The following is a 13,861-nucleotide window of genomic DNA, read 5'->3' on the forward strand; positions in this document are numbered from 1 at the left end:
GGACTCTGCTCATCACGCAGAACAGCTAAGAGACTCGTGCAAGGATTACTTGAAGGTGGGCAAATTGGGCGAGCAGGGGAAGAGGGAAGGGAGCGGAGTAGAAATGTGGCCCGCATCTGCAGCGGTGGAAACGCCGAAGGCATCCGCAGCTTCAGAGACACAGGGGATCCCAGGACAGAACAGAAAACACAAAAGCCAGGAGGTGGGCTCTTTCCCTGCGTCCCACAGCTGATCTCTCGCGCCGAGGGGGCAGCCAGTTGGGCCCTAGGTCGGGCAAAGGACACAAACTCCATACCTGGGCCCCTCCCCCCACTCTTCCAATCCTACCCCCGCCCTTCCAGAGACTTAAACTGGCCCCTGAACTGAGGAGTAGTGTCAGATTACAGAGGAGCCTTAGTGCTCAGGCTCTGGGAAGACCAGCGTGCAACTCTGACACAGGGAAGAGGCTGGGAAGAGTGTGATTTTTTGCTGGGCTAGGAGAGAAGAGACTCCTCCACCCCCAGCCACCACATTTTCTGGACTGCGGGAAGAGTGTGACAAGGCTGGGCTAGGAGAGAGAAGACCCCTCCATCCCCAGCCCCCATCATTTCTGGCCTGCCTAGGGCAGGGCAAATACAACTGCGAAGGCACTCCCAGGGATCAGCAGTAGGCAGCAGACCAGCTCTGGGCTTTCAGCACCTCAGAAATCTCCCGCAAGCCACACACACACACACACACATACACACACACACACACATACACACGGAAGAAGTGCCCTAAGACTCAGGACTGGTGGACACAGGGCTGGTGGTGCTACTCTCAGTGCGCATATGTGCAGGCAAGGGCAGAAACTGCACTGACTTTGTAGAAACTATCATCCAGACCCCTCCGCCCCACGCATCTAAGTCTGCAGACCCAACGTCACTCTGGGCACCAGGTGACCGGCTCTGCCTGCACAATACGCAGGGGAATCTTTGGTACAGCAGAGGACAACCTGGAGATTACTTCGTGGGCTTAAGCCAAGACTGGCGCTGCTTTTTTGTTTTGTTTTGTTTTGTCTTTATATCTTTGATATCTTTGCCTGTGTTGAGTGTGGGATGTCGGTTGTTTTTAACATGTGAATGTATTTGATGTTTTTTGTTGTTGTTGTTGTTGTGCTTGGTGATTTGATTTGTTCTGAAATTGCACTACCAGGGCCCAGATTAAGAGGCAAAAGACTCAACACACCCAGAGGCCAACTCTAGACCAAACCAGAGTACTACTGGGTTTGACCTACAAGTGACCCACCCAGAGGGAATTCTCTACAGACACAAGAGTCCATAGAGGCCAAACCACATTTAAGTGGTCAACCCTCACGCAGCAGAACACCCTGCGGTGGGCAGAGCCAAGTCTCACAACTAGTCAGCCTAGGAGTTAATCCCACCTACTCACAAGCGAAAAGCAATTAAACGTCTTCTTTAACAGGACAATATACACAACACAAGAGTCATCTTCGTAGCACACGCAGAGGAGAAGAACGAAGTAGTGCAAGTCAAATAAAAGGACACATACTACACAAGATAACCCAGCAAGAACTAAGAACTCTAGGGTATCTACTTAATACATCGAAGCAAACAAAGAGAGTCAGCCAGAATGGGGAAACAAAGAAACATATCCCAAATAAAAGAACAGAAGAAACCTCTAGAAATGGAACCAAATGAAACAGAGGTAACCAACCTATCAGAGACAGAGTTCAGAACACTGATGATAAGAATGTTTAAGGAGAATGAGAAACAGAAACTCATAGACACAGACAATAGTTTAGTGGTTGCCAGAGGGTAACGGGGGCAGGGGGTGGGGGGTGGGAGATGAGGGTAAGGGGGATCGAATATATGGTGATGGAAGGAGAACTGACTCTGGGTGATGAACACACAATGGGATTTATAGATGATGTAATACAGAATTGTACACCTGAAATCTATGTAATTTTACTAACAATTGTCACCCCAATAAATTTAATTAAAAAAAAAAAAGAATGTTTAAGGAGCTTAGAGACGACATAAAGAAGGATAGAGAAATCATAATGAACAACTAGTTAGAAATAAAGAACACAATTACTCAAATAAATTACTCACTTGAAGGAATTAACAGCAGGTTAGATGAAGCAGAGGATCGAATCAGCAACTTAGAAGACAAATTAGCAGAGATTACCCAAACAGAACAACAGAAAGAAAAAAAGAATAAAAAACAATAAAAATGGTTTAAGAGACTTGTGGGATAACATCAAGTGCAACAACATGCGCATCATAGGAATACCAGAAGGTGAAGAAAGGAAGCAAGGGATTGAGAACATATTTGAAGTAATAATGTCCGAAAACTTCCCTAACCTGATGAAGGAAACCAACATACAAGTCCAGGAAGTGCAGAGAGTTCCAACCAGGATAAACCCAAACAGGTCCACACCAAGACACATTATAGTTAAAATGGCAAAGGTTAAACACAAAGAGAGAATCCTAAAAACAGCAAGAGAAAGACAGAGGGTTACGTACAAGAGAACTCCCATGAGACTATCAAATGACTTTTCTACAGAAACATTGAAGGACAGGAGGGAGTGGCAGGAGATACTCAAAGTGATGGAAAACAAAGGCCTACAACCAAGATCGCTTTATCCAGCAAGGCTATCATTTAAAGTTGATGTAGAGATAAAGAGCTTCCCAGAAAAAATTAAGCTAAAGGAATTTATTACCACCAAGCCAGCATTGAAAGAAATACTAAAAGGACTTCTGTAAATAGAAGAAAGATGAAAACAATCTAACTACAAGTTTAAAAATGGCAATAACTATGTAACTATCAATAATCAGTTTAAATGTAAACGGTTTAAATCATATGATTATATCAATTGATGCAGAAAAAGCATTTGACAAGATAAAACATCCATTTATGATTTAAACACTTAATAAAATAGGTATAGAAGGAATATACCTTAACATAATAAAGGCCATATACAACAAGCCCTCTGCTAATCTCATAATTAATGTTGAAAAACTGCTTTTCAACATAGTGTTGGAAGTCCTTGCCAGAGCAATCAGGCAAGAGAAAGAAATAAAAGGCATCCAAATTGGGAATGAAGAAATTAAATTATCACTCTTTGCAGATGACATGATGCTATATATAGAAAACCCTAAAGACTCTACCAAAAAGCTATTAGAAACAGTCAACGGATACAGTAAAGTTGCTGGCTACAAAATCAACGCACAAAAGTCCATTGCCTTCCTATATACTAACAATGAAATCTCAGAAAAAGAAATACAAAAAACAATTCCTTTTGCAATTGCAGCAAAAAGAATAAAATACCTAGGAATAAACTTAACCAAGGATGTGAAAGACCTATATGCTGAAAACTGTAAGACATTTTTGAAAGAAATTGAAGATGACACTACGAAATGGAAAGATATTCTATGCTCATGGATTGGAAGAATCAACATAGTTAAAATGGCCATATTACCCAAAGCAATATACAGATTCAATGCAATCCCCATCAAAATCCCAATGGCATATTTTAAAGTAATAGAACAAAAAATCATCACATTTGTTTGGAACCACAAAAGACCCCGAATAACCAAAGCAATCTTAAGAAAAAAGAACAATAATGGAGGTATCACACTTCCTGACTTTGGCTTGTACTACCGGGCTAGAATAATCAAAACAGCATGGTATTGGCAGAAAAACAGACACATAGACCAATGGAATAGAATTGAGAACCCAGAAATAAAACCACATAAATATGGACAGACAATTTTTGACAAAGAGCTAAAAACATACAATGGAGGGAAGACAGCCTCTTCAATAAATAGTGCTGGGAGAATTGGATAGCCACGTGCAAAAGAATGAAACTGGACTTCTATTTGTCACCATGTACCAAAGTTAATTCAAAATGGATCAAAGACTAAAGCATAAGTCCTGAACAATAAACTGCATAGAAGAAAACATAGGTACTAAACTTATGGACCTTGGGTTCAAAGAGCACTTTATGAATTTGACTCCAAAGGCAATGGAAGTAAAAGCTAAAATAAACGAATGGGACTATATGAAACTTAAAAGCTTCTGCACAGCAAAAGAAACCATCGACAAAATAAAAGGCCACCAACTGAATGGGAGAAGATTTTTGCAAATAGTGCCTCCGATAAGGGGCTAATATCCAGAATATACAAGGAACTCATGCAACTCAACAACAAAAAAACAAACAACCCAATTGAAAAATGGGCAGAGGACTTGAAGAGACATTTCTCCAAAGAGGACATACAAATGGCCAATCGACATATGAAAAAATGCTGAACATCACTAATCATCAGAGAAATGCAAATAAAAACCACAATGAGGTATCACCTCACCCCAGTCAGAATGGCTATCATCAGGAAGACAAATAGTAACAAGTGTTGGAGAGGCTGTGGAGAAAAAGGAACCCTCATACACTGTTGGTGGGAATGCAGACTGGTGCAGCCGTTATGGAAGGCAGTGTGGAGGTTCCTCAAAAAATTACGAATAGAATTGTCATATGAGCCAGCAATCCCTCTCCTGGGTATCTACCCCAAAAATCTGAAAACATTTATACATAAAGACACGTGTGCTCCAATGTTCATTGCAGCTTTGTTTACTGTGGCCAAGACATGGAAACAACCAAAATGTCCTTCGATAGATGAATGGATAAAGAAGTTGTGGTATATATACACAATGGAATATTATTCGGCGGTAAGAAAAGATGATATAGGAACATTTGTGACAACATGGATGGATCTTGAGAGTGTAATGCTGAGCGAAATAAGTCAGACAGAAAAAGCAGAGAACCATGTGATTTCACTGATATGTGGTATATAAACCAAAAACAACAAAAGAACAAGGCAAACAAATGAGAAACAGAAACTCATAGACATAGACAATAGTTTAGTGGTTACCAGAGGGTAACGGGGGTGGGGGGTGGGGGGTGGGAGATGAAGGTAAGGGGGATCAAATATATGGTGATGGAAGGAGAACTGACTCTGGGTGATGAACACACAATGAGATTTATAGATGATGTGGTACAGGATTGTACACCTGAAATCTATGTAATTTTACTAACAATTGTCACCCCAATAAATTTAAAAAAGAAATTTAAAAAAATGTAAACGGTTTAAATGCTCCAATCAAGAGACATATGGTGACTGAGTGGATAAGAAAGCAAGACCCTTGTATATGCTGTATACAAGAGACTCACCTCAGATCAAAAGACACACAAAGTCTGAAAGTGAAGGTTTGGAGTGATATATTTCATGCAAATGGAAATGAGAAATCATTTCCATTTGCAACTCCAAAAAGCTGGAGTTGCAATACTTATATCTGACAAAATAGACTTTAAAATGAAGAACGTGTTAAAAGACAAAGATGGGCACTATATAATAATAAAGGGATTGATCCAACAAGAGGATATAACCCTAGTAAACATCTATGCACCCAACATAAGAGCACCTAAATATATAAAACAGATACTGATTGACATAAAGACGAGATCAACATTAACACTATCATAGTAGGGGACTTCAACACACCTCTGACAAGGGACAGGTCTTCCAGACAGAAAATCAATATGGAAACAATGGCCTTAAATGACACATTGGACCACTGGATTTAATCGATATTTTCATAGCATTTCACCCCAATGCTGCAGAATACATGTTCTTCTCAAGTGCACATGGAACGTTTTCCAAGATAGACCATATGGTAGGCCACAAAACAAGTCTTGATAAATTTAAGAAAATTGAAATCATACCAATTGTCTTCTCTGACCACAGTGCTATGAAATTAGAAAAGAACTATAGGAAAAAAATGGAAGACACACCGATTCATGGAGGCTGAATAACATGTTACTAAATAATGAATGGGTCAACCAGGAGATCAAGGAAGAATTCAAAAGATATCTCGAGACAAACGAAAATGAAAACACGATGACCCAAAATCTATGGGATGCCATGAAAGCAGTCCTCAGAGGGAAATTCACAGCATTGCAGGCCTACCTGAAGAAACAAGAAAAATCACTAATCAACAGTTTTCTTCACACTTAAGGGATCTGGAAAAAGAACAGCAAAATAAGCCCAAAGGGAGTACAAGGAAGGAGATAATAAAGATCAGAGCAGAAATAAATGAAATAGAAACCAGAAAAACAATACAAAAGATCAATGAATCCAAGAGTTCATTCTTAGAGAAGACCAACAAAATCGACAAACCTTTAGCCAGACTCGTTTAAAAAAAGAGAGAGAGGACCCAAATTAATAAAATCAGAAATGAAAGAGAAGTGACAACAGACACCGCAGAAATACAAAAAATTTTAAGAAATTACTCTGAGCAACTGTATGCCAACAAATTTGACAATCTGGAAGAAATGGACAATTTTCTAGAGGCGTACAACCTTCCAAGGCTAACTCAAGAAGAAACAGAACACCTGAATAGACTGATTACCACCAGGAAAATTGAATCAGTAATCAACAATCTCCCAACAAACAAAAGCCCTGGACTAGATGGCTTTACAGGTGAATTTTACAAAACGTTCAAAAAAGAATTATCACATATTCTCCTCAAGCTCTTTCAAAAAATCCAGCAGGAGGGAAGGCTCCCAAACACTTTTTACGAAGCCACTATCACCCTGATCCCAAAATCAGACAAAGACACCACAAAAAAAGAAAACTACAGGCCAGTATCTCTAATGAACATAGATACAAAAATCCTCAACAAAATATTAGTGAACAGAATTCAGCATTACATTAAAAATATCATACACCATGATCAAGTGGGATTTATCCCTGGTATGCAAGGGTGGTTCAACATCTGCAAATCAATTAATGTGGTCACCACATTAACAAAATGAAAAATAAAAACCACATGATCATATTGATAGATGCAGAAAAAGCATTTGATAAAATCCAGCAGACATTTATGATAAAAACCCTTAAGAAAGTGGGAATAGAGGGATCATATATCAACATAATAAAGGCCATATATGATAAATCCCCAGCTAACATCATACTCAATGGCGAAAAGCTAAAACCATTCCCCTTAAGATCAGGAACAAGGCAAGGTTGCCCACTTTCTCCACTTCTATTCAACATAGTGCTGGAAGTTCTAGCCACAGCAATCAGACAAGAAAAAGAAAAAAAAGGCATCCAAATCGGTAAGGAGGAAGTAAAATTGTCATTATATGCAGATGACATGATACTATATAGAGAGAACCCTAAAGACTCCACCAAGAAACTATTAGAGCTGATAGATGAATTTAGTAAAGTAGCAGGATACAAAATTAATGTTCAGAAATCAGTTGCGTTTGTATATACCAATAATAAAACATGAGAAGGAGAGATTAAAAAAACAATCCCGTTTACAATTGCTTCAAAGACTATAAAATACCTGGGAATAAATTTAACCAAAGAAGTAAAAGATCTGTACTCAGAAAATTATAAGACACTGAAGAAAGAAATGAAAGAAGATACAAATAGATGGAAACACATACCATGTTCATGGATAGGAAGAATTAATATAGTTAAAATGTCCATACTGCCTAAGGCAATATACATATTCAACGCAATTCCTATCAAACTACCAACGACATTTTTCACAGAAATAGAACATATAATCCTAAAATTTATATGGGACCATAAAAGACCCCGGATAGCCTCAGCAATCTTGAGAAATAAGAACAAAGTGGGAGGTATAACAATACCTGACATGAAATTATACTACAAGTCTACTGTAATCAAAACAGCACGGTACTGGCATAAAAACAGACACATAGATCAATGGAACAGAATAGAGAGTCCAGAAATAAATCCATGCCTATATGGCCATTTAATCTACGACAATGGAAGGAAGAATGTACGGTGCGGTAAAGACAGTCTATTCAATGAATGGTGCTGGGAGACCTGGACAGCCACATGCAAAAAAAGAAGCTGGACCACCTACTTACACCATATACAAAAATAAATTCAAAATGGCTTAAAGACTTAAATGTAAGATCTGAAACCATAAAATTCCTAGAAGAAAATATAGGAAGAAAATTCACAGACATTACCCAGTATAAGATTTTTACTGATATATCCCCTTGCACAAGGGAAGTAAGAGGAAAAATAAACATGTGGGATTACATCAAACTAAAAAGCTTTTTCACAGCAAAGGAAACCATCAATGAACAAAAATGGACCCCACTGAATGGGAAAAGATATTTGCCAATGATATATCTGATAAGGGGTTAATATCACAAATTTATAAAAAACTCACTCAACTCAACTCCAAAAAAACAAACAACCCAATTGAAAAATGGCAGAGGACATGAAGACACATTTTTCTAAAAAGGACATACAGATGGCAAACAGACGTATGAAAAAATGGTCAAACTCACTAATCATCAGAGAAATGCAAATAAAAACCACAATGAGATACCACCTCACCCCAGTCAAAATGGCTATCATCAATAAATCAACAAACAACAAGTGTTGGCGAGGATGTGGAGAAAAGGGAACACTCGTGCACTGTTGGTGGGATTTCAGATTGGTGCAGCCACTATGGAAAACAGCATGGAGGTATCTCAAAAATCTGAAAATGGAACTACCTTATGATCTAGCAATCCCACTCCTAGGTATCTATGTGGAGAAATCCAAAACTCTAATTCAAAAAACTTTATGCACTCCTATGTTTATTGCAGCACTATGCACAATAGCCAAGACATGGAAACAACCGAAATGCCCATCGGTAGATGACTGGATTAAGAAACTGTGTTACATTTATACAATGGAGTATTACGCAGCCATAAAGAAGAAAGAAGTCTTACCATTTGCAACAACACGGGTGGACCTAGAGAACATTATGTTAAGTGAAATAAGTCAGACAGAGAAAGACAAATACCATATGATCTCACTTACATGTGGAATCTAAAGAAAAGAATAAGTGAATGAACTAATCAGAAACAGTTTTGGTGACATAGAGGAAAAACTGAGGGTTGCTAGATGGGAGGGGGGTGGGGATAAAGGGGAAGGTGAGGGGATTAGAAAACAGTCAGTAACCATATTAGTAAGGGAAGCAAAATAAAAAATAAAGAATTTGTGGTACATTTATACAATGGAATATTACTCTCCCATAAAAAAGAATGAAATCTTACCATTTGCAACAACATGGATGGACCTAGAGGATATTATGCTAAGTGAAATAAGTTAGAACTGAGAAAGACAAATACCGTATGATCTCGCTTATATGTGGAATCTAAAAAACAGAATAAATGAGCAAATGAAACAGAATAGACTCAGAGATACAGGGAACAAACTGATGGTTGCTTGACTGGAGAGGGGTTAGTGGAGGGGTGAAAATGGTGATGGGATTAGGAAGTACAAATTGGTAGTCACAAAATAGTAACAGGGATGTGAAATACAGTATGGGAAATATAATTAATAATGTTAATATTGAAATGCAACATTTCAATTCCAACTTGTTCTCGGACTCTTCTCCCACATATAAAACTATATAGGGTGTCAGATGAGTACTGGACTTATCGGGGGAATCACTTCTTAGATTATATAAATGCCTAACCACTGTGCTGTACACTAGAAACTAATATAAAATAATACTGAATGTCAACTATAAATATATACAGAGGGTGCCAAAAAATGTATACACAGTGTAAGAAAGTAAAAATGTATTAAAGTTGTAATACTCAATATATACCAATAATAAAAGATGAATACAAGTCACATTTGACTTCTGCAATTACAAGAGGTGCTCAAAGTGGTTACCATCAGCATCCAGACACTTCTGATTATGGCGAACTACTGATTGCTCAACATTGACCAAAGTGTCCACTTGTATACATTTTTTGGTACCCCTGATACACACACACACACACACACACACACACACACACAGGGTGCCAAAATATGTACACACATTTTAAGAAAGGAAAAAACTGTATTAAAATTGTAATATTCAATATATACCAATAACAAAAGAGAGTACAAGTCATGTGTATATATTTCTTTGGCACCTGTAGTATATATATCTATATAGATATATAGATATTTATATATCTATATCTATAGGTATATATAGATATATACATATATAGATATAGATATATATATACACACATATGTACATATATGTAGATATACATATATACATATACATATATATATATCCCCCCCCCCACGGGATGTGAAGTACAGCATAGGGAATATAGTCCATTGTATTGTAATAGCTATGTATGATGTCAGATGGGGAGTAGACTTGGTGGGTTTATTACTTCGTGAGGGGTGTAAATATCTAATCATTATGTTGTTTTGTACACCTGAAACTAATAAAAATAAATAGGAATGGGGGTGGGCGGGAATGGAGGAAGCCATTTTATTTCATGATGCCATCAATATCTGCTGCAGGCTTCTAGGCCACAAGGCCTATGTTGCCATGAAGACTGTCTCAGAGTGAATACTGCTTGTCAAATGGGGATACCTCACAGAATTGCTGTGGGTCTCAAATGAGGTAATACATGTGAAGGCACATTGAAAATCTAAATGCACTACACAAAAGCAAGGCATTATTTTTATTAAGATAGTTCCTGTTAAATACAAAATAGCATGTGTACTACGATTGACTGCAACCGTGTTTCAAAAATAGGTATGTACTTGGAGGGTAATATGCAAAAATGATAAGAATTATTATGTTAGTGTGGTAGGAGTGTGGATGTTACAAATTCCTGATGTGTTATTTGCCTTTTTAAGAAGAAAAAGATGAAGAAGAAGATGGCTGCTCTCCGCTAAAATCAGAAGAGATGGGTCTGATATAAGGGCCTATATTTATATTCATGGCCTTAAAAGAAAATTGGGCAACCGGCTTCTCTGTCCCACCCCTTTATTTTCTCCCTGCTCAGAAATTATCTCCTGAAGTAACATTTCAGAGACTGCTTTGGTGGCAGTGCTGACCATGTGGACTCCTGTAATCTTGGCAAAGGAGGTACTGACTCTTATACCTGGGAGAAGGGTCCGAGAACAAGTTGGAATTGAAATGTTGCAAATCATCCTTTCCCAGATCCAACCATACCCATGACATTCCCTCAGTATGACCTGCACTATTAGTCAAAGTTCGACATGGAATAAAATATCATCGATCCACAGAAGATTCTGAAAATACAATTTTGTGCCAATTCAATTGTTTTAGAAAACAAAAAATTTGCAACTTGTTCATGAGATGTTTTCATTTTCAATGTTGCTTCAGTTGGAATCAAATGAGCATTTGAGTTTGCTGTGGGGGCTCAGTAATTTGCTGTGGCTCACTCTTGATATTGGTCTGTGGGCTAGATCAGAGCCATGTTATGACTTCCCTGAGACTTAGGCACTTTTACTTTTGTGGGCCCCTTCCTCCATTAAAACCTATTGAAAATTATATTTTATTTATTTTAATCATGTCTTATGACTGCATTAACATATATATTTATATTATATGCAAAAAGTTTCTTTTGACCTAAAAGTTCATCGTTTTTCTTCCACTTGTAAAGAAATGGTGACATCTTTATGTGACCCTGAATATACTGTGGGTAATAGGCATTGTGCCTATTGTGCCTAATGAAGAGGTCAGGTCGGCCCTTGGCCAAATATCTGGAATAGCATGAAATGGAAAGTGGTGAAAAAGGGGTGAGGGATCTAGTGGAGAACCACATAGGAACACCCTGAATCCCAAGATTCCCCAGAGAAGGAGCACAGATTTGGGTTTCAGGAATAAAATGACCTTTCTCCAGGCACAGATTCATCAGAGTAGGAAGCATTTGGCACCTTAACTCCAGGACTAGGCTGTGAGTGGAGGCTTCTAGTTCTGGAGCTTTCCTCAGAACCCAATCACACCTCTACTCTCCAACTACTGTTGTAGGGACAGCAAAGTTCATACACCTGAGAAAAGGTGTCTCTGTCCTCATTGTCGACACTTGTTGCTATTAAAGGGCAGAGAAGCCAGCTATTGAAACCTCTAAGTCTGTCAGGAAGTCATGTGGCTTCCTGCCCCTCTCTCACTACCTCATACTCCCAACATCAGTTCCCCTGGCCTCACTGTCCTTGTCTTTGCCTTTCCAAATCTCACCCACATGTCAAAGACTCCAGCTTCACCACCACCAGGAAGCTTGCCCTGACCCCCAGAGTCCAAGCCAGAGTCCAAGATAAACCATTCTGGCACTTAGAGTTAACCTCCTCAGCTTAGACCCAGTTCTTTGGATGCCTGCGTGTCCATCAGTGTCCTCATCTTGTCTGTCAGGGATCCTGTCTTCTCCCTCGTCTGTTACCCCTCACGGCATTTAGCATACACTCAATGAAGTGTTATTGTATTACACACTTACTTTAACCCAGGTCTAAAAATACTTACAATGTGTCTGGCAGCGAAGACCCCGTCAACTATGGCACAACAAAAGGCTGCAATCACACCAAAGCTGATAAAGACGATAGAAGCCACCAGCTGTGGAGGGAACAAAACAAAAGTGTCTGTTAGCCTTCCACTCTTGCTGCATCTGGAAACAAGGCGATCCCCAAGAGTCTGCCACCCCATGAGGATGCTCTTTTCAGTCATGTAAGATGAGTGCGAGCTGGGGAAGGTGGAAGCAGAGATGGGGCCAGTGAAGCACTTTTAACATTTTTAGAGCAAGCTAAGAAATTCACTCTGTATCTGTGAGCACTAAATGAAGAGGAGGCTTGCATGATGTCCATGGCAGAATTTCACTGAATGACTCTTCCATTCTCAGAGTCAGAAAAATTTTGGACTATTGACATCCTGTAGTCCCAACCCCCTATTTTATTTATTGTGGAATTGGAGGTTCAGAGAGGGGAAGTGGTGTATGTGCCCAGGATCACCATCTAGTCCAGTGTTCTTCCCAATCCCTCATTGTGGGCACTGATGAAGACAGGGATGATTCTGAGGCCCTGCACAACCCTTCACAGCCTTCTGCATCATTAAAGCAAGAGAACATTCAATGTATTAAGACTTAAATGTTAAAGACACTTTATAAGGGTTGACGTCTCTGAAACTGATCAACTCTGTATGGTACATATGAATATTTTCAAGTAGGAAAAATGTTTGCTTGAACCAGACTGCCTTATTCTCTGATTATGTTAGATAACAGAAATGTTCCTAATAATTTGTCTTTCTTTACAAACCAATGTGGGAGTAAGTGTTTCAAGGTATTTCTAGGGACAGGGATAGGTGTTGCCTGAGTCCACCATCTGCTTGCATTGACCTGCAGAACTAGATAAATCAGTGTTTTTCTTCCTTGAGGTGTTTTTCTTCTTAAGCTTACTCAGATTGGGCCACAAAAGAAACTGCTACTTTGCCTTTTCTCCTAAGCCTCCAGGGAACTTGTTTTCCAGTGACCTTGTGGTATGGGACTTGTTCTCATCTTGGAAGAAAAGAAGGGGAAATAGACTGGAATTAAGCACGCTTCCAGGGAAAAGGAGGAAGGAAAATCAAGGCCACCCTAAGGTTCTCCCATGTCAACAGGCTAGGAGGAAATACTTATCTCCTTCAGGAGTTGTTCAGAAACCTTTTTCCATAAATTTCACTTCACAGTTCTACAGAGAATTAGTAAATAATGGATGAATGATGCCATGAAATTGAAATTATTAGCTATGCTATAATCGGCTGTAAAATTAAAACTCCCCTATTATTTTTAATAATTTCAGCCAAAAATGTAAACACAACTGGTAGGAGGTGGGGATGGGAGTGAGTTCAGGTGAAATGGAAGAAGAGACCTATTAGAACTCCCCTGAGGGCAAATCCCCACATTGCTGGGGGAGAATATATGGTTAGAGCTCTCTGTATTATGTTACCTGATTAACGTTGCTGTTAAATAGACCCCTTATCAAAG

At 38.9% G+C, this 13,861-nt stretch overlaps 1 protein-coding gene across 3 annotated transcripts in view; it reads right to left on the reverse strand.

The window, feature by feature from the left end:
- TMEM255A (transmembrane protein 255A) overlaps positions 1-13,861 on the reverse strand; it is an 80,489-nt gene that overhangs the window by 50,345 nt on the left and 16,283 nt on the right. For all 3 annotated transcript variants that reach the window (XM_019719285.2, XM_019719288.3, XM_019719287.3), the window contains exon 4: positions 12,370-12,459. In XM_019719285.2, the coding sequence (XP_019574844.2) occupies positions 12,370-12,459 (90 nt within the window). The remainder of the gene's footprint in view (positions 1-12,369; positions 12,460-13,861) is intronic.

This window comes from Rhinolophus sinicus, chromosome 18 (genome assembly GCF_057876585.1).
Source record: "Rhinolophus sinicus isolate RSI-liver-muscle chromosome 18, RSI-T2T, whole genome shotgun sequence".
Taxonomy (NCBI): domain Eukaryota; kingdom Metazoa; phylum Chordata; class Mammalia; order Chiroptera; family Rhinolophidae; genus Rhinolophus; species Rhinolophus sinicus.